The following is a 26,083-nucleotide window of genomic DNA, read 5'->3' as shown; positions in this document are numbered from 1 at the left end:
AGCAATGCCATAATTTACTTTGATTCATAACAATGGATGTGGTCAAGCAGGCAGGTGCTTTAGTTTAAAAAAAATCTTAATTTGTCTCAACTACCCATTTAATTACAGATTATATTGATAGCACTCTGTATTTTAATAAAAGTGAAGTTATCCAGTGTGCATATGAATATGTAAAATGATTATTAGTTAGACAAAATCTCTAATGTGATTTGTTTCTAAAACCTGGAAAACATACTGTTTCATCTTAAAGCCTAACCAGTATTATGATCAATAATTTAAGACCAGATTTAGTAATTTGATCAAAATCCAGCAAAGCAAAGTGCAATGGAATGTAAAGGGTGGGCATTTTGTAAATGCTGATATTGTAAATTAAAATTGTATATTTATTACTGGATTGCAGAAATTTTAGAAACTGTAAATTGAAAAAAATCTTCCTTTTATTGTGGTATTGTAATTATTCTAACAGTACTGTCATAGTAGAAACTTAACTTGTGGTGTCAGAGTGTAGATCAATGTATGGGACTATAATAATGTTGCTGCTGGAATTTCTTGCATGTACCAATGATAGAAGCCAAATTTCACTACTACAACAATTATTTAAGAGAGGACTAATTTTTGAAATGTGCTATTTCTCAAAACACTATTTTGGTTTATTGTAATTCTCTCTAAAATCTGTGGTAGCTTTACTCTTCAAAAATAGTTTAGTCATGATCACATAGATCCCATCTGACAGATATGATATGAAAGATGGACTTTGGTCATTATAGATAGATAAAAAAATTACAATTCTCTATAGGAGTGGCCTACTTTAAAAATATTTTTTAAAAACCAGTGCGGCCTTCGTCAGCATGTAGGTAAGGTGCTTCAAAGCAGCTTGATTTGAAAATAAATCAATTTATATATTTTGAAAACCTGTGCTGGACTAGGGTTCTGAGTTTTAGGAGCCAAGGAAGAAGAAAATGCACCAGATACAGGGTACTACTCAGTATTACTATATTTAGCTAATGACCAAGTTGAAACATTTCTGTTGTACACAACTGCTGTTTCAATCCACAGGAAAAGTAGACCTGTATTTATCAGTACCAAATTTGTGGAAGTTCTCGCTGTTTTAGAAATATCAGTGAAGCAATTCAGTGGCATCTTGCTGAATGCAGTTTCTGAAGACCAAAATGAGTCATTTAGTCTTTAGCTCATTTGGCTAGGAAGTGATCATGACTCACTGGATGAAATGTCTTGCACAGTGATTTTATCCCAAGCTGGCAGTCCTTTTCAGGACAGGCACATTTCTCAACTATCTGAACAAAGAAAATGCAAAATCTCCACCCTTATAATCAAAACTCTAGATTTTCTTTCAACACTTTCAACTCAAAATAATCCTTACCATTCTCAAACTGTCTCAACAATTTGAAGGTCTTGAGGTATAAATTCAGTCGGTCAAGAGAGCCTGAATTTTATCTCTTCTTTTTATAAAATAACTCCTTTTCTCCTTGTCTTGGTGCCTGGAGACTTTTACTTCTAGGAGACACCTAGAATTAGGCATAATCTGTAGCAGCATATGTTAATCAAGAGATCTGAAATTTCTAAATTCATTACTTCTGTCTTTCATCCCTGATTTTTCTTTCACCATTTTTCATCTGCCACATGTGCATTTAGATGACAATACACTGAACATGCTACTCAGCAGTAAAGAATTAGAAGGAAAGCCTTCAAGAAGTCAGTGTGACATGTAGGTTTTAGCCTGTTATCACAAAGCTAAGAAGAGAACTTAAAGTGAATACCTGTTTTCCCTGTCAAACATGCAGTGGCAGCACTTTTGATGGCAGTACATACATTATCTCGTGATGTAATAACTTCTACTCTTAGGAAGGGGCAGTAGAGTACCTGTCAAATTGGGATTTCTGCCTTCCACTTTATCTTCTAAGAGCTATGTTACAAAAGTCAAATTGTGAATGTTTTGTTCCCTGACTGCTGGTCACTTTTTAAATTTATGTACTGATTGTGTAAAACCCATGTGGTGTTTATAATAGAAGAGATTCATTATGTACTGCTAACTTTTCTTTTGGTGGGAAAAAGGTCATAGCAAAAACTAAGTAGAATAGACAATCAATATCTACTCGTCCATCTCCTCCTTGCCCATCCAACAAATATTAATGTGACACTGTTTTTTATTTTGAGGTTCATATACCATTGTCTGCATCACCCACAGAAATGTATCTTGTATGTCATAGCTCTTGGACACTGTCCTTTAAATCCCAACCATTGATCCCTCGTCCTCATAGCATTGCTTGTAAATTGTAAATATTGATGATTAGTGTGTCTGGCATCCTATCTGCTTTCTGGAACTATGAGGCTTTCAGCCTTAAATGGAAATTATTCAGGAGCTCAAGACTTACACTTGTCTTGCACCCATTTCTGTTTGGACTATTTTTCTTTTCTCTTTTTATTTTGTGTTCAAAAAAAAGCACGTGACCCAAAAGTATGGATACATGGGAAATACTACCTTCGGAGAACTGCAGTTACAGGTCAGTAATTTCTCTGTCTTTTAATTTATCTTGGTGTTCTGCTTTGTTTCACAAAACTCATTGATTGCTATTCAAATTTTGGAGCTAATGTATTTGCTATCAATTTTTAAATTTTTAATATATCTGGAGAAATTCTTATTTGCAAATTAATAATTACACTGGGTTTAGTTGGCTGTGTAAAGTTCGTTGCTTACCAGCATCTTAAAAGTATGAGAAGTCATTAGCAAAGGAACCAGTTCAGATCTGCCATGAAATTAAATTATTGGATATAGAAACGTTGTTAAACAATGTCTTGAGTGTAAATTGCAGCATGCAACAAGTTTGATTTCACTTTAATGAAAAACCATTAAACACAGCTCAGAAAGAAATGGCATGTCTTAGCATGATGTTCAAACAAAAGCTATGTGTTAAAATAAAGCATATGGGTATCCATATGCATAAATGCTTGCTCTGATCCATAATATTGAGTACTAATCCTAGTGTAGTTACCTTAACACATGCTTGGTTCTTGTTTCTTTAATTGTTAAATGCTTCAGGATTGATTGTTCATTTGGATTACTGTAAAACCTATAATTCTCATGATTATTTTGCTAATAAAAATGTGTGTATTTGCCTTAGGTCAGAACTATGTAAAATCACTTTTTGGGAGAAGTTTCCTATTTCCAAATAGTGGAAGGTATTCTTAAAATTCCTATAAATTAAAATATCCCACTTTCCTCCCCCATTAATTTTGTTCTTGAAGATTTTTTTGTATTAATATTTTATTAGGATTTCATCAATTTTTTACAACAATAAAATACATGAAATAAGGATTCCTATAAGTACTAAGAAAAACCACCAACATAATTGTGGATTATCAATCCAAAACCTTTTCTCTAGCCCTCATAAAAAATGGAAAGTGCTACCAAGCAAAGAAAGAAGAAAACCAAATATCAGTTTCATTAGCAAAGAAATAATAAGCCCAGGTTAAATATTATAATTTACTTTCAATGTTCCTTGTAATAACCCAGGTTGGACCGCCCCAACCAGGGTAATTTATTGTTTATTGTAAACCGGATTGATTTGTATTGTATACAGGAATTCCGGTATATAAAAATTAAAAATAAATAAATAAATATGAGGGACATGTTATTTCTATTCTTTTACATCTATTCCTTCAGCAGTTCTCTAGATCAACTCAGTTTTCAACTCTTTATCAAGAAGAAAGGTTCTGAATGTGTAGGGTCAGAAAGATAAACCTATTTCCATTTAAAGTAATGCAACACTTGCATGGAAATTTGAGTAGAAACAAAGCACCTAGCGACAAAACCCTGTCTTTTAATGCTAGAAATTGTTTTCTTTTCATCTGGATGGGTCTAGCCACATCTGAAAACATCTGGATTTTACTTCCACAGAAGAGAAAATCCTTGTTTTTAAAGTATCTTTGTAGAATTAAGTTTTTATCAATCTCACTATTGAAAGTTACTAAGAGGGTAGCTCTTGTAGGGATATCATCCATTGAAGCTTCTAAAAAAGAAGTTAAATTCGGGCTTACCTCCCTGTATCATATCTACTCCAACATCAGGACCCAAAGGACTAATTTTGGATCTAGGAACATAGAATATTTTAGTTAACACTATTTCTCTACTTGTAGAAATTTGTAAAACCTCACCCAGATATTTCCGTAGCAACTCTGTTGCTGACAATAGTCTGGTAATTGGAAAGTTTAAAAAAACGAAGATTTTTAGATCTAATTACATTTTCTAAACTCTCTAGCTGTCTTGACATTACCAAACTATGCTTAACAAATGCTGTATTAGCTGCTTGTAAATTTGAAACTTGTAAATTTACAGCCATATGATTACTTTCCAAACTAGTTAATTGAGTTACATGATCTTGAAATTAATTTTTTGTCTCATTAAAAGAACCAAATTGAGTCATAGCCTGAGCTAATAATTTTTGCATACTATTCACTGACTTCCAAACATCAAGCTGGGTCACATTATTTAAATCAATTATTTCTAAATTAGAAGCTTCCATTATTCCATTGGAGACAGCTGCAGGTGGAGACGTATCCAAGCCTCCCACTACAACAGCCATTTCCTTATTTGAGGACTTGAATCAATTAAGGGAAACACTTAAAACATTTAAATCTTTATCGGATCTAGAGTCTTGACTCCGAGGTGATGAATGGTAGCCAGGACTCTGTTTTGAGCCTGAGAAAAAAGATACATCTGGGTTAGGATTTAAGGAATCTTCATTCATTCTACATATTATATGACTATCCATAGTTCCCTTAACCACCCCAGGGGTTGGAACAGAGGGAAATACCTTAATTTTCTTTTTCCTGCCCAACTATCTTCAAGAAATGATCTCCGATGTTAACTAGAGGCAGCAAGGCGCGCGGCTGCGCGCCGCAGCCCCCTGGTTTTAACCAGTTCCAGACCAGTCCGATGGCGTTACAGGGGGCGTGGCTCAACTCGCTCCGGCGAGAAAAAAGTTTCAGATGTTTTAAACAGGCTCTGAGCAGTCCCTCTAGCTGTAGTTCCCTCCAGCAGGAGGAAATCCCTCCAGTTGCACTCCCCGTTCTTGAAAGATTTTTGAAGTAGAAGTGGCAGTATGGGCCTTCTGTCAGATGGGAATTCAGGTTCCTAGTTTGAACTAGTACGAGGGTTCATGCCTTGGGTAGAGTTAAACAATGTAGACATCCATCTTTTTAATAATGGCCTCCACTAAACTTGTTATAGCCTCTAGTGAGGCCTATCTCATAAGAACTGATTTTCAGACACTATACAACTTTTAGCTTTGCTACATGTTTAGAGTGACTCAAGAGGATGTTCAGTCCTTGTTCATGGTGGTTGAAATTGCAAGGTCAGTCTGAAATTAAAAAAAAAAAAAGACTTTGGAGGAGAGAGGGAAGAAGTCCAGACTAGAGGGACAGATGAAGGGAAAGGTTGAGAAAATTGGGAATGTGCATGAAGAGGCCAGACTAGGAATTGGAGAGGAAGGGAGACTATACTGAAGATAAAGGAAAAATGGATAGGTATAAAAAAAAAGATGGAAGGGGAAAGCAATCCTTTTTCAAAGATTAGAAAAATGTTATTTTATAAAGTTTAAATACTATAGTGAAAAAGGCAGTTTTATTTTGTACAAGTGCCCAGTCTCGTACATTGCCAAAGAATTTTCAGACTCTTGCTGCAGAATATACCCATGAGCTGCCGCAGAAAACTGACTTCTGTAGAATACATAGTGCTATACTGTGTATTTTTCCAGTTGTGCATCAGTAATTTTATGCAGGCCTCCAGAAAAAGAATCACATAAAACTGTTGCTTGCATGTAACAGATGTTCTCCGAGGACAGCAGGATGTCAGTCCTCACACTTGTGGTGACAACAGACGGAGCCCAGCCCAGAACTTTGATCTCAGATTCTAAAGCTTTCAAACATGCCCTACTGAGCATGTGCAGCTATAGTTATCACCCTGCCCCCTAGCAGAATCCCTCAGTTCATGATATAGCTAATAACATGGAGAAACCAACTCCCAGAGAAGGTGGTGGGTTTTGTGAAGACCGATATACTGCTGTCCTCAGAGAACAGTTACAGGCAAACAATTCTGCTTCTCTGAGGACAAGTAGGATGGCAGTCCTCACATATGGTTAATTTCCAAGCTAAGGCTTCCTGAACAGGACAAAGTTGGGGTACACCACAGTGCTGAAAGCATCACCTATCTCTTTGCGTGTGAGGTAGCTGACCCAAAAATGGGTCTAGGTGGGAAGAGAGTTGGATTCTACATAAAAGAAAGCCATACAACAGACTGAGGCATAAACCCCCGATTTGTAGCAGAGGCACCTAAGGCAGGGCTGTGATGCAAATTCCAGCAAGAAGGATACTTCGCCTCACGGAAGATATTAGGGTTTTAGATCAATGGACCCTGACAATGGCAGTAGTTGTAGGTCCTCCTGGATACTAGAAAAAGCATAGAGAACTCAACAAGAGGGATCTCTTGGACAAAGACCGCAAAGGTTTCCTTTGGTGTCACAAGACAACCAAAAAGCCAGCTGGGGCTAGAGAGCCCGCCAGAAGGAAACTGTAGTACACTAGCAGAGCTGAGGCAGACAGAGGTACATTGATGAGACCTTCAGGGACATAGTAGCCATATCCCAAATCCAGTCTGGCAGCCCCAGTGCTGCCTTGGATCAGAAAGGTCTCCCAGTAGGAGAACATCACCCTGGTGTAGCAGGAAGTGATCCTGTAGCAAGGACCTGCTCTCCAGGTGATGTATTGTCCTCTCGCACTGAGGACAAGTCTCCCAGGGCTACTGCCCAGGAGGGAAGGGTTAGGCCGGCCATCATAGTTGGTGATTCAATTATTAGAAATGTAGATAGCTGGGTGGCTGGTGGGCATGAGGATCGCCTGGTAACATGCCTACCTGGTACGAAGGTGGCAGACCTCACGCATCACCTAGATAGGATTATAGACAGTGCTGGGGAGGAGCTGGCTGTCGTGGTACATGTAGGCACCAATGACATAGGAAAATATGGGAGAGAGGTTCTGGAAGCCAAATTTAGAATTTTAGTTAGTAAACTGAAATCCAGAACCTCCAGGGTGGCATTCTCTGAAATGCTTCCTGTTCTACGTGCAGGTCCCCAGAGGCAGGCAGAGCTCCAGAGTTTCAATGCGTGGATGAGATGATGGTGCAGGGAAGAGGGATTCAGTTTTGTAAGGAACTGGGGAGACTTTTCCGAAAGGATGGGCTCCACCTTAACCAGAGTGGAACCAAGCTGCTGGCACTAACTTTCAAAAAGGAGATAGAGCAGCTTTTAAACTAGAACAAGGGGGAAAGCTGACAGTCACTCAGCAGTGCATGGTTCGGAGAAATATATCCTTGAAGGATATTAATGAAACAGGAGAGTTAGGGCATCCCAACAGAGAGGTTCCAATAAAAGCAAACGTAGTCCATGTGCCTATATGTGAAAAAAATCACCTAAGCTAATGATTTCCAAATTATCCCTGAAAAACAGGTTGTTAATACAAACAAAAACACACTTTGCAATGTCTGTATACCAATGCCAGAAGTCTAAGAAGTAAGATGGGAGAGTTAGTGTATAGCAGCAAATAATGAGATTGACATAAATGGCATCACAGAGACTTGGTGGAAGGAGGATAACCAATGGGACAGTGCTTTATCAGGGTACAAATTATATCGCAATGATAGGGAGGATCACCTTGGTGGGGGTGTGGCACTTTATGTCCAGGAGGGTATAGATTCCAACAGGATAAAGATCATACAAGAAACTAAATGCTCAGTAGAATCTATATGGGTAGAAATCCCATGTGTGTTGAGTAAGAGTATAGTGATAGTATACTACCATCCACCTGGACAAAATGGTCAGACAGGTGATGAAATGCTAAGAGAAATCAGGGAAGCTAACCAATTTGGTAGTGCAATAATGGGAGATTTCAATTTCCCCAATATTGACTGGGTAAAAGTAACATCAGGACTTGCTAGAGACATAAAGTTTCTGGATGTAATAAATGACTGCTTCATGGAGCAATTGGTTCAGGAACCAACAAGAGAGGGAGCTATTTTAGATTTAATTCTTAGTGGAACGCAGGATTTGGTGAGAGAGGTAACAGTGGTGGGGGGCCACTTGGCAACAGTGATCATAACATGATCAATTTTAAACTAATAACTGGAAGGGGGACAAGTAAATCTACAGCTCTAACACTAAACTTTCAAAAGGGAAACTTTGATAAAATGAGGAAAATAGAAAAAAAACTGAAATGTGCAGCTGTAAAGGTTAAGTGTTCAACAGGCATGGACATTGTTTAAAAATACAATCCTAGAGGTGCAGTCCATATGTATTCCACGCATTAAGAAAGGTGGAAGGAAGGAAGAACGATTACCGTCATGGCCAAAAGGTGAGGTAAAATAGGCTATTTTAGCCAAAAAAAATCCTTCAAAAATTGGAAGAAGGAGCCATCTGAAGAAAATAGGATAAAATATAAGCATTGTCAAGTTAAGTGTAAAACATTGATAAGACAGGCGAAGAGAGAATTTGAAATTAAGTTGGCCATAGAGGCAAAAACTCACAATAAAAACTTTTTAAAATATATCCGAAGCAAGAAACCTGTGAGGGAGTTGGTTGGACCATTAGATGACCAAGAGGTTAAAGTGGCTCTTAGGGAAGATAAGGCCATTGCAGAAAGACTAAATGAATTCTTTGCTTCCATGTTTACTAATGAGGATGTTGGGGAGATACCAGTTCCGGAGATGATTTTCAGGGGTGATGAGTCAAACGAACTGAACCAAATCACTGTAAACCTGGAAGATGTAGTAGGCCAGATTGACAAACTAAAGAGTAGCAAATCACCTGTAGTGGATGGTATGCATCCTAGCGTACTGAAGGAACTAAAAAATGAAATTTCTGATCTATTAGTTAAACTTTGTAACCTATCATTAAAATCTTCCATTGTACCTGAAGACTGGAGGGTGGCCAATGTAACCCCAATATTTAAAAAGGGCTCCAGGGGCGATCTGGGTAACTAGACCAGTGAGCCTGACTTCAGTCCTAGGAAAAATAGTGGAAACTTTTCTCAAGATCAAAATCGTAGAACATATAGAAAGACATGGTTTAATGGAACACAGTCAACATGGATTTACCCAAGGGAAGTCTGGCCTTACAAATCTGCTTCATTTTTTTGAAGGGGTTAATAAACGTGGATAAAGGTGAAACCGGTAGATTTAGTGTATTTGGATTTTCAGAAGGTGTTTGACAAAGTTCCTCATGAGAGGCTTCTAAGGAAACTAAAATGTCATGAGATAGGAGGTGATGTCCTTTCGTGGATTACAAACTGGTTAAAAGACAGGAAACAGTAGGATTAAATGGCCAATTTTCTCAGTGGAAAAGTAAACAGTGGAGTGCCTCATGGATCTGTACTTGGACCGGTACTTTTCAATATATATATAAATGATCTGGAAAAGAATATGACGAGTGAGGTTATCAAATTTGCGGATGATACAAAATTATTCAGAGTAGTTAAATCACAAGCAGACTGTGATACATTACAGGAGGACCCTGCAAGACTGGAAGATTGGGCATCCAAATGGCAGATGAAATTTAATGTGGACAAGTGCAAGGTGTTGCATTATAGGGAAAAATAACCCTTGCTGTAGTTACACGATGTTAGGTTCCATATTAGGAGCTACCACCCAGGAAAAAGATCTAGGTATCATAGTGGATAATACTTTAAAATTGTCAGCTCAGTGTGCTGCAGCAGTCAAAGCGAACAGAATGTTAGGAATTATTAGGAAGGGAATGGTTAATAAAACGGAAAATGTCATAATGCCTCTGTATCGCTCCATGGTGAGACCACACCTTGAATACTACGTAGAGTTCTGGTCACCGCATCTCAAAAAAGATGGAGAAGGTACAGAGAAGGGCAACCAAAATGATAAAGGGGATGGTACAGCTCCCCTATGAGGAAAGGCTGAAGAGGTTAGGGCTGTTGAGGTTGGAGAAGAGACGGCTGAGGGGGGATATGATAGAGGTCTTTAAGATCGTGAGAGGTCTTGAATGAGTAGAATGTGAATCGGTTATTTACACTTCGAATAATAGAAGGACTAGGGGGCATTCCAGTGAAGTTAGCAAGTAGCACATTAAGACTAATCGGAAAAAATTCTTTTTCACTCAATGCACAATTAAGCTCTGGAATTTGTTGCCAGAGGATGTGGTTAGTGTAGCCTGGGTTCAAAAAAGGTTTGGATAAGTTCTTGGAGGAGAAGTCCGTTAACTGCTATTAATCAAGTTTACTTAGGAAATAGCCACTGCTATTAATTGCATCAGTAGCATGGGATGTTTCTTAGTGTTTGGGTAATTGCCAGATTCTTGTAGCCTGGTTTGGTCTCTGTTGGAAACAGGATGCTGGTCTTGATGGACCCTTGGTCTGACCCAGCATGGCAATTTATGTTCTTATCTGAAGGAAGAATGCATTTGCAGAAGCACACCCAATGATTGGCTGATAGGCTCAATGGGCAGAAAAAACAAGCAATGTTTGGAAGAAGAAGCAGTAAAAGTGGCAGGGTCTGTGGCAGACCCTACCTGTCAAAGTAACCAGAGAGATTCTGACCTCCCAGGTCAGATGGTGAGACTCGAGTGCCAGCAAATAAAAGGCAATCCCTGAAACGGGATTGCTAGCCCAAACCCTGAAGCAGGGAGGTAATTAGGATTGAAGCTCTCCCGTGTTCCGTCCGTTTAAGGGTAGGGATAATCCATCTTGTCCATAGGATGGCTTAGGTGAGTAGAAAGGCACTTTGGTCAATCCATTGAAGTAAGAAAAGCTAAAGGCAGTACTGGCCAGAACTTGGCGAAAACTAGGGAAAAGTTGGTGTACCATTCCCTGAAGGTATATACACTAAGATATACCATTAATGCCTTAGCTTTTCTTCCCCTCTCCTCCCGAAATTCCGGTCGGCGTCACTGATGGAGACTGTTGACCGGATCCTGTTGTATCGAAGACCTGCACGGTACCCCGAAGATGGAGGCCCTGTGACACCGATGTGCTATTGGGTGACTCGTGGTATGGCACAACCCCATCGGTGCCCAAAGGAACCAGTGATGGCCAGCGTCCTCAGCTCACTTTGCGCCCAATGGCATTGATGCTGTGGCCCTTGACTGTGTCCATGCCAGTGTCTACAGCTGACACTAGCCTTGACAGCAGCTCTGGCGCTCGGTAGCATTGATGTGCTAGAAGCCCCATGGGGCCTCCCATGCCTCACAACCCGCAGGGCCGTTGGTGCTGTATGGCGGCTCCAGGCACCCGAGAACATCAGCGGACATGGCACCCAGTAGCCTTATGCCATCTTTGCACAACCGATCTCCCCCTCGGTGCCCTTCTGGATAATTCAAGGGGCTTGTTGGTACCCCTAATGCTCAATAAGTGTCGAGGGTAGTTTGGACCATGGTGCACACCCTGGACGCCTCTCCTAGTCCATACACATTAATATCCCCTCCCTCCCATGGCATATCGCTTTTTTGGATTGCTGGCACTTGAAGCGCACTGATTCTGCACTTACTGGCATTGAATCCCAGCTGTCAAACTGTCAACCCTCTTTTCAAGCTTTCTTAAATCTCTCTTCATTCTATACTCCTTCAGGTGGTGTCCATTCTTTTGCACATCTGACATTATCTGCAAAAAGACAAACTTTTCCTTCTAAACTCCTCTGCAGTGTCACCCAGGAAGATATTGAATAGAACCGGTTTCAAAACAGATCCTTTAGTATTCCACTTAACATTTTCTCTTCTGAATAGATTCCATTTACCATTACACACTGTCTTCTGTTTGGTCACCAATTTGTAATCCATTTTACCATTTTGGTACTCACTCCCAGGCGTCTCATTATAGTCATCAGCTTCCTATGGGATTTTTAAAATCTGAGTAAGCATAGCTTGCGCTCTCTCTTTGATCTAATTCTCTCGTCACCCAACCAAAAAAAATATATCTATTCATTTGACAGAACCTTTCTCTGATGAAACCATATTGCTTCAGGCAAAACAACCCACCAGAATGATTTATTTACAGCAATTTATTAGCCACCCAATTGCCAGACATCTGTTTTGTGCAGCTTATAGTTTCACATACACAAACACAAATCAGAAACAGAAAAAAAAAATTGTAGATAGTTCACTATCCTTTCCTTCATCAGAGTCTCCATTAATTTTCCCTCTACTGAGGTAAGGCTAACTGGCCTGCAGTTTCCGGCCTCCTCTCTGCTACCACTTTTGTCATGTGGGACTACAATTACTCTTCTCCAGTCTTGTCACCATTCCTGTAACCAGGGTTCTATTGAACAGGTCTTTCAGCAGAATTGCCAACACATCTCTGAGTTTCCCTTATCCTGGGGTGGTACCTCATCTGGTGGTTGGCCTTATCCACTTTGTTTCTTAGTTCTTTCCATATGTTCTCTTTTGTGAATGGGGTTGTCTATTCTAACTCCCATCCATGTACTGTGTCAACCAGCAATGATCCTTTTCCAGAGTAATTTTTAGTGATATTGAACTGAAGTTTTGTTTAAAATTTCTGCTGTTTCTTAATTATTCTCTACATGTTGCTCCTTGTCCTATTTCAATTTTACAATACCATATCCTGGCCTTCTTCCTTTCTCTGATATATCTGAGGAATGTTTTGTCACCTCGCTTTACTTATTTGGTAATCCTTTCTTCCACTTGACTTTTTGCTTTGTTTGTTTTTTTTCCTAGTCTCCTTCATCTTCACCAGGTGTTCTTCCCTGTGTTCCTCTTTTTGCCTTTATTTTTTTTTAGCCAGATTGGTATATTTTCCCTCTTTCTTTTGTTTTACATAAAGATTTATTGCCTTTGTAATGGATCCTTTTAATTTGGGCCTACTTCTGTTCTACTTTACTCATCTTTTTTTCAGCTTTCAAGCTCCTCCTCCAGATAATGTCCCCATTTTACCAAAGTCTGTATTTTGAAATCCAAACCTTGGATCTTTGTGTGACTTCTGTATCGAACCAATATCATCTGATGATCACTGGTGCTCAGAGAGCATCTGCCTGGACTTTAGAGATATTGTCCCTAGATCAATTATCACTCCCTCTTTGTGGAATCAATCACTGTTTGAGCTTTGAAGGGCATTCACTATCTACTTGTAGATTGTACAGGGAGATGCTCCAATCCACATCCTGCAGATTACAATCTCCACCGAGCATCGCATCTCCATTCTTTCCCTCTCCTTTTAGATCTCTTCACCCTCTATCCAATACTTCTGTTTGAGTTGGGAGTCCTTTAGATAATTCCAGTGTAAATGGAAGCAGCATCTTTTGGTTTTTTTGACAGCCTTTTGCTCTTCTTCCTTACCCCATGCCCCTTATATTTGTTGCTTGGATATTGTTTTTGACATAAAGTGCTAACCCCCCCCTCCCCCCTCTTTCTCTCTCTCTGTCCTTCTTTAACAGGCTATAGCCCAGTATGGCTGTATCCCAATCAGACTCACTGAACCATGTTTCTGTAATAGCTATTATGTCCAAATCTGTTTCTACCATTGGGGCCTGCACATCTGGGAGTTTAATTGCACAGACTACAAACATTTGTGGTCCTAGCTTTTCTGCTTTGCTTGCTGCTTTTCCTAAGTGTGAAAGATTTGCTTAAGTGTGAAAGATTGAGTGGATTGATTTTATTTCTCCTCCTACTTCCTGTTTTGCTTAGGGGTGGCATTCCAACAACAGTGACCACTTTCTGCAACCCCCACCCCCTTTTTGTTTAAATGTCTGATAGTGTATACTTGAATTTCTTGCTATCTTTACTGTATAGCCCTTTACTGCTCCATACATGGTCTCAGCCTCCAATGTATCCAAAACGACCAATTACACCATGTTTTGAGGCATATGTTGAACTTTTCCTGTAAGGTTTAGCTTTTCATTTCCCTTTCATGAATAAGTAGCACTTCAGAAAAGTCAATAGTCTTTGCCATGTGTCTTATCTTCTTCCCTAGATTCTGAAGATCATTCTGTACTGCTTGATACTGTTTCTAGCAAGGTCATTGGTTGCCAGGTGGATGATAAGAGTCCTTAATTTCTTCTATGATTGGCATTGACTACCTAGTTTGCATTTCTAACCAGATGAAGATCCTGGAAGACATTTAACTATTGTGTCCCCTTCAGAAAATGTTTCCAAATTAGCTCTTCAGGTGACAGAATCTCTGAGCAGAAGGAACTTTCTTTTGACATTTGATATCGTTAAAGGGTTTCTGAGTGCATTGGATGTCCTCTTTCCTTCAGACCCCACTTCATTTTCTATTGCTGGACATTTTCCTGTGTAGAAAAGCATTTGAAAGCTGTTTTCGGGAGAGTAGGTATCTGTTCTTCACAGACTTCATTCTACCAGAGCCTACCATAATCCATTTATTCCTGGATTTCTGACTCCTCTGTAAAACAAGGAGACACTTCATGAGGCTAACAACCATCAGGTTTAAAACAAATCTTCGAAAGTAGTTTTTCATTCAGCACAGAATGAAGCTGTGGAATCTGTTACCAGATGACGTAGTCAAGGCAGCTAGTATTGCGGCATTTAAAAGACGTTTGGACAGGTTCCTGGAGGAAAAGTCCATAAAATACTATTAGCCAGGTAAACTAAATAAAGCTATTGCCATCCCTAGGAGTGAATAACAGGAAAAAGATATACTTTATGGGATCAACTGGGTTCTTGCAACCCAGACAGACCACTGTCAGACAGGATGCTGGGCTGAATAAACCAGCATGGCATGTTTTATGTTCTTATGTTAAGTTGTTAATGAGAACTTACAGTCAAGAGGCTGTATTTGTCATGGTTTTTTGTCTTTGGCAAAAGTATCAGATCAGAAAGACCATAGAAAACTGGTGGGTATCCATCTCTTAATACATGATTATGATTAGCTTTTGTTCCTTGAGCTAAGAGCATTTTATCCAGCATTTTATCCAACATTTAATTTTAACTGTATGCATTTAGGGAATGAATAAGATAGCTAAAGGGTACCATTTCTTTTTATTATGGCCTCTGTATAATGGTTATATTTTTATATGTTAGTGTGGAGATATATGAAATGGTTAGGTAAGGGGTGCTTTGGGAGGTTTGGAACGCATTATGGGTATTTCCATTATTTCTTATGGGAAAAATAGTCTTGACTTACAACCAACTTGAATTACCAGCCCTCGCGAACGAATTGAGTTCGTAAGTCAAAGGTCCACTGTATTATGGCCTCTGTATAATGGTTATATGGTTATATTTTTATATATGTTATCGTGGAGATAACGCTAACATATGTAACCCAAGTTCATATGTCAGGCCAGTTGTAACTAGGGTTCACTGTATATATATCTTTATATTTCTACGCTAACATTTTTTCAGGTTACTGGTTCAGTAAGTAGATTTAGTTTATCACAATGACACAGATGGTGGAACCTGTTATCTTAATCATGCTCATTATTGCTGTTTTATTGAGTCATAAAATCTAGTAGCCATGAGCTACAGTATGGTGGAGCATTTTAACACTATATAGTGAGAAAATATGCTTGCTGATAATGTGATAGATTTTAAGGTTTTTCCTTATGAGTAAAACTGTAAACATTGCTAATTTATATTTGAACACCAAAGTAATAAAATTTAAATTTGCATACATTTATTATATCAAATCTTTAAAATAGCTTTTTGTAGCTTTGAGGAAAAAGCACTTAAAGTACTACACCTTACATATATATTAATAGTACTTCCATTATTTTTTATTCATTTTGTCTGTGTATGTAAGTTCCTACATATATCTGCATGTAAGTCTGCTGGCAGTCAAGAAGCAGCAATAATGGACAGATGTACACAAGTCTGTCCATCTGTGTGGAAGTCTACTGGATGAGTGAAGAAACAGCACAATTATGGATGCAGAGCAGAACAGCATTTATACTCTTCACAAGAAATAGTTTGCAACTTCTGTGTTCTCCAAAATGTAAACCTTTACTAAACTTACCGTATTTTTCGCTCCATAAGACGCACTTTTTTTTCCCCCAAAGGTGGGGGGAAAATGTATGTGCGTCTTATGGAGCGAATATAAAAAAAAAACCAAAAAAAATCTAACAAAACCCCCCCCCCCCCCCCCCGACTCCCCCAAGACCTGCCGACTTAATTTCCTACAACCCCCCCACCCTCCTGACCTGACAAATTAATTTCGCTGCAACCCCCCCCCCTCTTGACCCCCCCCCCCCCAAGACCTGCCAAACGTCCCTGGTGGTCCAGCGGGGGTCCGGGAATGATCTCCTGGGTGTGGGCCGTCGGCTGCCAGTAAACAAAATGGCGCCGACGGCCCTATGCCCTCACTATGTCACTGAGACCGACCGCTGCTATTGGTCGGTCTCAGTGACATAGTGAGGGCATAGGGCCGTCGACGCCATTTTGTTTACTGGCAGCCGACGGCCCTATGCCCACACTATGTCACTGAGACCGACCGCTGCTATTGGTCGGTCTCAGTGACATAGTGAGGGCATAGGGCCGTCGGTTGCCTGTAAACAAAATGGCGCCGACGGCCCTATGCCCTCACTATGTCACTGAGACCGACCAATAGCAGCGGTCGGTCTCAGTGACATAGTGAGGGCATAGGGCCGTCGGCGCCATTTTGTTTACTGGCAGCCGACGGCTCACGCCCAGGAGATCGTTCCCGGACCGCTCCTGGACCCCCGCTGGACCACCAGGGACGTTTGGCAGGTCTTGGGGGGTCAGGAGGGTGGGGGGTTGCAGGAAATTAATTCTGCAGGTCTTGGGGGGGTCAGGAGGGTGGGGGTTGTTAATTTAAAGGGTTGGGATGGGGGGGTTTGGGGTTTGGGGGTTCCCAGAGAAAGAAAAGTTTTCTGATCTGGGGAGTGGACCGAAATGGCCCTCCCCAGACCCGAAAACAAAATGGGGAGAAAAAAAAAAGCTATGCACTCCCCTAATTTGCTCCATAAGACGCCCAGACGCAGAGCCGGTTTAGCACAATTTTTTTTTTTTTTTAATTTTCCCCCTCTGAATCCTAGGTGCGTCTTATGGTCAGGTGCGTCTTATGGAGCGAAAAATACGGTAATAGCCGTGTGTTTGTATAGCATTGAGCCTACTGCCAACGCTGTATAATATCTCAAAAAGCATATCATGTAAAACAATTGTAATTAAAATGTAAAGGATGTTCTAGGTGTGGAATGTGGCAGAAGTAGTAGGAGGAAGAATTTTTTTTTTAAATAAAATGTAAGGCCAGGGTTGGCTTCTGATTATTGAAGGCCCTTTTAACAGGAGTAGTGCAGCAAGAACAGTCACTACTAAAATAGTTCTAAAAAGTGCAGTTTTAGCTTTCATAAGAGGTATTCAGATAAGCCATGTTTTAGTTGATCATGCAGGTAGCATTTTGGAATATTCAAATGAAGGAACAATAAGACATTTTACATTGATCTACACAGGAAGCTCATTAGCAAACGAAGCAAGCTAGAGTTGATGTTAAGGTGGTAAACTGTTAGAGACTTGTTGAATGAAACACTTCTAGGATATCACAATAACATAGTACTAGTACCTAGTACTGTGCTCCATGCCTATTAGAATCCTTACTAACAAGTCTAGTATGTATTTCATATGACAAATGATTGATCAAGCCTTTTGCTTGCATTGTATGGAAATAGTACATAACAGCAGTGATATTTTTATTTTTTATTATTTTAATTAGTTACCTTGTAAACTGTTGTGATGGAATTTTTCTAAATGATATGTGTATGTGTATATGTATATGTGTGTATGTATATATATAAAACCTTACAAATAAATAATCTTTTCTTGAAAAATGCCCACCTTAATTGCATCAGAAAGCAACCATTTCATTGTGAAGGTTCCTTTCTGTGAAACCAATTGCCTTGTGAGGTTCACACTGCTGTAGACCTTCATTCACGTCCCAAAGCTTATCGAGGCTCATTTTTCGTGCAGACTTTCAAATGACTTTCATTGTTTATTGGCTGTTACCAAGCTCTTCATTTATTGTTTTTGTAGTTTCATTTTATTTTTATTTTGTTAACCATGCTGCTGATAGTACTTGGTAATTTACTGTTTATTGGGGGGAAAGGGGGAATTGGATTCGAACAGCCAACGCTGGGCCTTGACTTTTATGTCCAGAGTTCTGATACGCAAACAAGGGAAAAGCACTGGACTGCTATTACAGACAGCCAAGTCCAAATATAAAGCACATTCAAGCAGCATTGTCAGAATTATCAAGAAGGCTGCTCATCCCTTAAAAATGTTGTTAGCAGTAATTTTGTTATGGGGTTGACAGTTGCTTGGTTTTGATTAGTAATATTTACACTCTTTTAACATAAGGCTTCGGGGTAACCTGCATGGAGCGGCAGTTACTACTATAAGCAGCTTGCTGGGCAGACTGGATGGACCAATTGGTCTTTTTCTGCCGTCATTACCATATTACTATGTATTGTACCTTTGTTTTTATTTGTAGATATGCTTTATTTGTACTGTTGCAGTAATCAGCCTCTCTCAGAACTTTTCTGTTAATAAGCAAGTAAGAAGACTGGTAAATTGAAGGGTTGCCTGTAGAGAGCTGCAAGGATAAGATCTGGTTGCCATTTTATTCTTTCATAAGTGATATTGCAGAGATACTGAAGTTTGCCTTCTTGCAGATGACATTAAAATATATAGTGGGGTTGACACTTCAGATGCAGTGGAAAAATGAGTGATCTAACAATTTTTAAGTGATCAAGAGTTTGGATAACAAAGATTGAATGCAAATAAAAACCTAGTCATATAGTCGAGGTGCAGTACACATGCTTGAGGTACAAATGTGCACCAAGCAGGAGCAGCATCTAGGAGTAATCATATTTGATAATTTCAGTCATTTCAAACAGTGTAACAAGGTAGTTGTAAAAGTTAAGGTTCAGAGTAAAAAGATTTACCAATAGAAAAAATGGACGTGATAATGCTTCTAAAACCTGCTTTTAGTTTGGAAATTAAATTCCAAATTCAGTTCTGCAGACTCACTTCTATAAAGATATAGATGGAGTAGAGATAGCCCAGAGGAAGGCTATTACAATTGTGCAGTTCTGTTTATAGCACATTTACAACTTTTGTAGCCCAAAGAGAAGTGCATCTTTCCAAACTTGTTTGCAATGAATTTTTGCTTCCAAACACTTGACCAGACCTGAAGTTTCCTTAAAATCATGCCTTTTATGTTCTGTCTACTTTATTGAAGATCTTAATAGTATCTTGAGAAAGACAGACTCTTTCTACTAATCTCTCTGCAGTATTAGTTATGAAAATAACAGAACCGGTTACAGGGCTGATCCCTGAAACACTTTGCTAACCTCTCTTCTTGGCATGAACTCTTTACCACTACTATATGTCTATCACTCAATCAGTTTCTAACTCAGTCACCTTGGGGCTCACCCCTAGGCTGCTCATTTTGTTTATGAACATCCTGTGTAGGACCATGGCAAAGTCTTATTGAAATTCAAGTATGCTTACTTTTCCTGAAATTTGGCTGCTGGCTAATAGAATGTATTCTAGAGGAGTCATTGGAAACCAGAGAGAAGGAGATATCCTTGGGAGAAAAGCTTGCTGGGAGCGGTACTTTCAAGAGGATCTGATTTGGGAAGCCAGGTACATGTAATGTAAATTGTTGGCATGCCTTTCTGCTGGAGAAACCAGCACTCCGTGTTATAGTTAGGAAATTGAGAGAGAAACAGAGTAAAGACAGCTGGCAATGAGCAGTCATGGAGAATGGGGACTGAGAAGACATCATGAAGACAGAGCCAGAGGACAGGATAACCCAAGAACCAACCTGATTGTAGAGAATTTCCATTTGGGAAGTATGAGACAGCCAGCTGCTAGGGAATTCAGGAGCCAGTCAATGTATGCAGACAGAGGTGGTCGTCTTGTTGCATGGAGTTATGCTAGTTTGTATTTAACTCCACGTGTGCCTAACTGGAATGTCTTGAAGACGTTGACCATTAAGCTTAACTGTGGTTTGTAAATGGACAATTGAATGAAAATAGAAATCAAGCCCCCATTTCGCATCTCATCTCTGAGAAGGGGAGAGAAATAAAGTCCTAATCCCAAGGAGCTTATTGAGAGATGCGCAAGCTCTCAACCACAGCCAATGTGCACCCATGGTCTTCTAATTCTTTGGTTGCCCAATCAAATTTATTGGGTTTGTTTGACATGAGTTCCCTTTGTTGTAAAGCCTTGCTGCTTTGAATCCTGCAACCTTCTGGATTCAAGGCATGCTACTGTTTTTCCTTTAGTAGTAATTTAATTAATTATCTATCTGCAGTTACCAGATTACTCTCTGCTCCAGTTTTATGAAGAGGGGAAATATCTGTTTTTCAGTCCTTTGGAACCCCTCCTGTCTTCAAAGATTGTTTGAACAGAATTGTCAGTAGGCTAACAGATCCTCTCTGAACTTCCTAGCATAAACAAATATTTCACACAAGTAAGAGGCTAGTGTATAAATTTATGGGACAGCTTGCCAGTGGGAGCAAAAACAGTCCTGGATTTCAAGAAATCACTATACATATAGCATTATGGGGAGGTGACAAATGATACTGGCTATCAATTGAGGGCCTGCAGTATTGCAACCGGAAGAAATGGTCAGAATGGATGGACTGTTTGATCATATTTTATATTTGTTTTTTTTGGGAAAGGGTGAAGGAGGTAGCTCCAGTATATGGAAATGGTCTTTAAAAGAAATTAACCTATACTTAATTTTATTCATTTGCTTATTGTGCTTGACCAGCTGTTTACAGCTTAAATTTGACCTTTCTATTGAAAAATCTTTCAAAACAAATTTATAATAATCTACCTTTTCCTGCTCTAATTGGACATAAATCTATTACTTTTACTAAATTAAGTGACCTCATGGTATTGTAACTCTAGTTGGCAAGTTTATGATGGGTTTCACAAGCACAGCTAAAACTGAGATATGTTGTCTTTTCAGCATTGGATAGCATACTAAAAGAGAAATGCTAGCAGCAAATAGTACAGAAATCATGTATGTTGCCAAATTGTGATTCATGCATGATCAAGGAAAATGGTTTTGGCTACAAGCTGTTCTGTGAAGTTTTTAAATTATCTACAAGCCACGAAAGTCAGAAGATGAGATCCTTAATTTACTGACAGATTGACTAGCCTGCAGTTACTGAACATGCTTGGGTGCACTGGGTGCTTTAGCTTAGTTGTCATTAAGGATGAGATGCCAAAGCGTTATTTGCAGTTTGTTGCCTCAGGTATTGAAGGTATGCTGAAAGTGAAGGTTATACATCCCATTTGTGCAGTAAGAAATGAAAGTAGAATTTGTCTCTGTTTTTCTTAAGATCACACTTGCAAAGCTGTTACTGGTACAGTGTGTATCAATTTCAGAAATCTGTCACGAGAGAAATACAAAATGGTCTCTGAAGTTGTCTGTATCAGTTTAGTTTTATTAACTAGTTGATAATGATTCATAGTACAATTCATATTTTTTCAGATAGCTTCAGAATGTAAAAGTATGTTTTTAATAATTAGTAAACGTATAGGTTTAAGATTTTGGTATTATGTGAATTTAATATTGTCATAGGAATTTAGGATTTATCCATTATCGTTCCAGTCTGCTGCATATTAAGTAGAAAACTAAATAACTGATTCAGATAACTAAGTTCTGTGGCCGTAATTCTATCAGTCTGGTCTAATTTCCTTCATCCCCTGCAAAGTCAAGGCTCTCCCAACCTTTCTCCCCTCACCCTCTCCAGCGCCCCGTAGCCTCCCCCCACCCCGCCCCTTCACCCCTTAGCAACTATTCCTTCATCCCCTGCAAAGTCAAGACTCTCCCAACCTTTCTCCCCTCACCCTCTCCAGCGCCCCGTAGCCTCCCTTCACCCCTTAGCAACTATTCCTCTAAAGTACCCCTGCCTTAAAGTACCTTTTTTCCCATTGCCCCACCCTCATCCCCCTCTCTCTTCCCCCACCCCTTCCGCCCTTTTTCCTCTTCGCTCCCTCCCTTTCTGCCCCTCCCCTTATTCAATTGTACAGTAGTGCACATAATTTAGTTATATTGTTCATATTTCATATGCTAAGCTTATGAGTGCACACGCCTCCCTAACATTGTATATAAGTTCACTTGTACATCTAATTTTAATATGGATAATCAAAATCCATTACGTTCTACCAATTTGTATTTCTGTTCGCTGACTCTTTCTATGCACTGTCTTATATTATCTATTTAGCCTTCTCTCATCGTTCATTGTAATTTCCTTTCTCAGTTACCTGTAAACCGACATGATGTGTCCTACGAATGCCGGTATATAAAAAGCGCTAAATAAATAAATAAATAATGCTTTGCCACTGCTGTCAGTATCACTTGGATAGCAGTGACTGAATGAAAGGCATGATGTCTTTTTGGCATCTTAGATTTTCTACTGCTTATTCCATTACTTCATTACTCTGCATTCTACTCTGCTAAAAGATGGGTCACAACAACTGGTTGCTTTGTGCCTATCAAGTTGTGCAGTAGGAAGGAGAAATGCAATAATAGTGAGAATTTAATATAGTCAAACTACATATGTGAGGAAATAACATAGCACTTATTTCAAAGTTATGAAAGAATGTAAAAGATATTTGACATGGTTTCAAAGTTTATTGGTTAATATCCTAAATTATTTGTAATTGGTAAATGGTTCTAAAGATTATTCTATTAAAGAGCCCAAAATGATCTTAAAGATTCCAAGCAGCAGCTGTCATTTGGTTGTTTCTGCCAGTCTGTGCCATATAGGGCAGTGGTATTCACTTCCAGTCTGCAAAGGCCACAAATAGATTGTTTTTTCAATATATCCCTGATGAATATGCATGAAAGAGATTTATATACATGCACATTGCCTTAGTTGTATCCAAATCTCATGCATATTCATTAGGGATATCCTGGAAACCTGATCCACTTGCAGACCTCAGACTGGAAGTGAATACCATTTATATAGGGTATTGCACCACCTGCTGGGTCAATGGACCAGGTCATCTTCCTCTTAGGATCCACTCATTTTCCCCTCCTTCCTCAGTCTGTTTTGGTCTGCTTGTGTGGAGATGCAGGATCAGTATGCTGTAGATCTTTGTTCTGTATGTGGTAGACTGGAGTTTTGCAGTGCAGCTGAGGCTGATTGGAATGTCAGTAGTGAATCATGCAGTACTGGTGATCAACACTGACAGCAAAGAGCTGTGGAGCTGCAGTCTCTAGTCTGATATTTACCTTTGATCTTTGGAGTATTAGATGAGAATGCCAGAGGGACACAGGCTGAGGATCTTGACCCTGAAGAGAGAGCTGTGGCAGGCTGAATCTTCGGGTTGCTGACCCAAGGAATGGTTACTCTTAGCAAAATTAGAAGCTACAGGGGGTGGGTGCTAACAGTTCAAAATAGAAGAGTATCTTGTCCTTCTCACATGGAGCAGAGAAAAAAGGGAAAGAGAAGGCAATGGACTGCTAATGTCCACATTGTGGGCCCTGGATAATATGTAAGAAGATGGATTCAGAGTGTGAGGAGAAATCCCAGGCTGTCAGAGGACGAGAGAACTGCTAGAGTTGATAAAGCTTGGTTAAGGGGTAATGCCAAGAAAACCTAGTTCTTTTCAAGAAAGCTCTGTTGGCAGGTTTTTTTTTCCCCCCCAAGATAGAACGAGGATGAGACTTCTTGCTCAGTTCACACCAGTGGCGTAACCAGAAATGAATTTTTTGGGGGGCCCAAGGTTAATGTGGGTGGGCAGTTGACATACAGGTCTAGGCCCTACTAGTTGTACTCTTATTGATAAATAATACCTTAGAATGCTCCTGACCATGGATTTCCAAGTAGTTTTAACATGAGTGGTGCTTTAAAATATTTTAATTCTATTTCAAGCACTTACCAGCATTAAAAATATCTTATTAATCTGTGTTTATTTTATATTTATTGCAGTTTCTAAATACACATGTAAAAAGAAAACAAAACACTTAACATCAGATCAATCATGTAATAAAGTAAACAATGTATTCTTTTATGAATCCTCTTTCCAAAAATGCAGAGAATGTCATAACTACAATAAAACAGCAATAATCATAATACTCATAAGAACTAAAGATTTTCAACAGGTGCAGAACAGAACTATGATAAGCAAAAAAAATATATTTTCAGTGATGAGAAAAGAAAGTCCCTCCAGTACCAAACATTTTGTGAAGACGAATCCCTAAATAAAAAAACACCTAAAACCTTGCCATACTATGCCATAACAGCAGTAACTCCCAGGACTCAAACAGCAGCAACCTTATCTATGAAAAGGCAGCAAAGGCAAGCATTACATAAGCCCTAGCCAGATTCCCTTTTCTGATCCGCCTTGCCTGCCCTCTAGCCTCCTCGCCTCTCCTGTCCCCCAAATGTAGCCTACCCCCTGTTTCACCAGAATTCGCCACGATATTTTTGTATATTTGTATATGTTCAATCCAGTTATAATTTTGTACACATTTTGTGATGATACTAGTCTTTTAATATGGTTATTCTCCGTCTTGCTTCTTAACTTCGTTCCTTTCTTTTCCCCCTAGTCTTTTCTCTCTCCCTGCTCCCTCTCCCTGTTTCTCCTCTGCGCCCCTCTCCCCATTCCCTCGTTCATTGTAATTTTCCACTCTTTTATAGTTATGGTAAACCGGCGTGATGTGTCCTATGAATGTCGGTATATAAAAGTTCATAAATAAAATAAATAAAATAATAAACAACTTAGTGGGCAAACAGAAGAAGCCGAACTGCTACAAATCCCTCCAGAGAAACTACAGCTAGCCAGAATACTTAAACCTCTGTTACACATGGCACAAAACAGACAGACCCCTACCCAATACAAAATAAGGGACTAAAAATTAGAAACAAACATGCAAACAAAACTGAAATGAAAAGCCTGAGAAACGACTCTGTGAACACTGGAATACTGAAGAAACAGCAAAATGCAAATATATAAGAAATGCATTTCCAAAGATGGCATATTTTAATCACTGAAAATCAGAAAAATTTTATTACCTTTGTTAAATGATCTTATTTTCTAATCGGTTGGTCCCAGTCTCTTATTTATCTATCTATCTATTTATTTATTTATTTATTTATTTATTTATTTAAAAACATTTCTATACCGTCTTTTAAAAGCGAGAACGCTCACCAAAACGGTTTACAAAAAATTTAAACAAAAAGATAAGATAGTAAATTAGTAAATTAAATTAAAATAACAAATTAATTAAATAAAATAAAAAATAATAGGAGAAAGAATGAAAAGAAAAAGGAGAAAAAGAGAAATTACAATTGTTTCTTATAAACCCTACCTCTAATAAACTTATCTAATTATTTAAAATTAACTATACTAACTTAGTTAAAATTTTACCAAAGTAAGAAAAGAAAAAGACAAAGTATAGAAATAAAATAAATACCGATAAAGAACGGCATTTTTGAGGTCTATACAAGAACCTATGCCTAGGTCAACAAGATCTTCTTTAGATATACGCTGACAACGTATAACCTTTCAACTTGAGTGTTTTCCTGTGTCTAAATCCCCAAATGCTTCTTTAAATAGATGTGTTTTTAATAATTTTTTTTTTTTTTTTGAAAATATTTTTATTAACAGTTTTTGACAGGTACAACAAAACAACGAGAACAACATTCCTCCCAGGAGGAGTATAGGAGATACACTGTGCGATCTGTGCGATCAATCAAGGAATTCTCCATCCAGAAGGAGCCCCCCCCCCAACCCCCCTCCCACCCGCCCCTAAGTCCCGGTTTCTCATCCTTTTGCCCGTGCAGTCAGAAGAGTAAAGGTACTCTTTAGGCAACTGGTGGTAAATCCGTTTTTCTTCGGAAGCCCCGGTGTTTTGTCCTGTGGTTTGGTGTGTTCCCGTGGGTCCTTAAGAGTGAGTCGGGGTCTCGGTTCACCATGGATCTGGGTATGTCTTCACCCTTGGAGACAGATGCTCTACAAAAGCAGCCCACAATTGCGAGGTGTGTACAGATTTCTTTGGAGTAGCCGGGCTGGTAATAGCGTGTTCCAGGGAGCAAAGACGC

The 26,083-nt window shown here is 39.2% G+C and overlaps 1 protein-coding gene across 7 annotated transcripts in view; it reads left to right on the top strand.

Moving 5' to 3' along the window:
* Window positions 1-26,083, top strand: part of QKI (QKI, KH domain containing RNA binding) — a 730,493-nt gene that overhangs the window by 320,170 nt on the left and 384,240 nt on the right. For 5 of the 7 annotated variants that reach the window (XR_003855464.1, XM_029594126.1, XM_029594128.1 and 2 more), the window contains exon 4: window positions 2,463-2,522. The exons of the other annotated variants lie outside the window; for them this stretch is intronic. Coding sequence is in view for 4 of the 5 variants with exons in the window: in XM_029594126.1 (XP_029449986.1) it covers window positions 2,463-2,522 (60 nt within the window). In the remaining variant the exon portion in view is untranslated. The remainder of the gene's footprint in view (window positions 1-2,462; window positions 2,523-26,083) is intronic. 7 annotated transcript variants of the gene reach the window in all.

This window comes from Rhinatrema bivittatum, chromosome 3, assembly GCF_901001135.1.
Source record: "Rhinatrema bivittatum chromosome 3, aRhiBiv1.1, whole genome shotgun sequence".
Lineage (NCBI taxonomy): Eukaryota > Metazoa > Chordata > Amphibia > Gymnophiona > Rhinatrematidae > Rhinatrema > Rhinatrema bivittatum.
The sequence above is the reverse complement of the archived record's forward strand: the minus strand, read 5'-3'. Positions and strand labels throughout refer to the sequence as shown.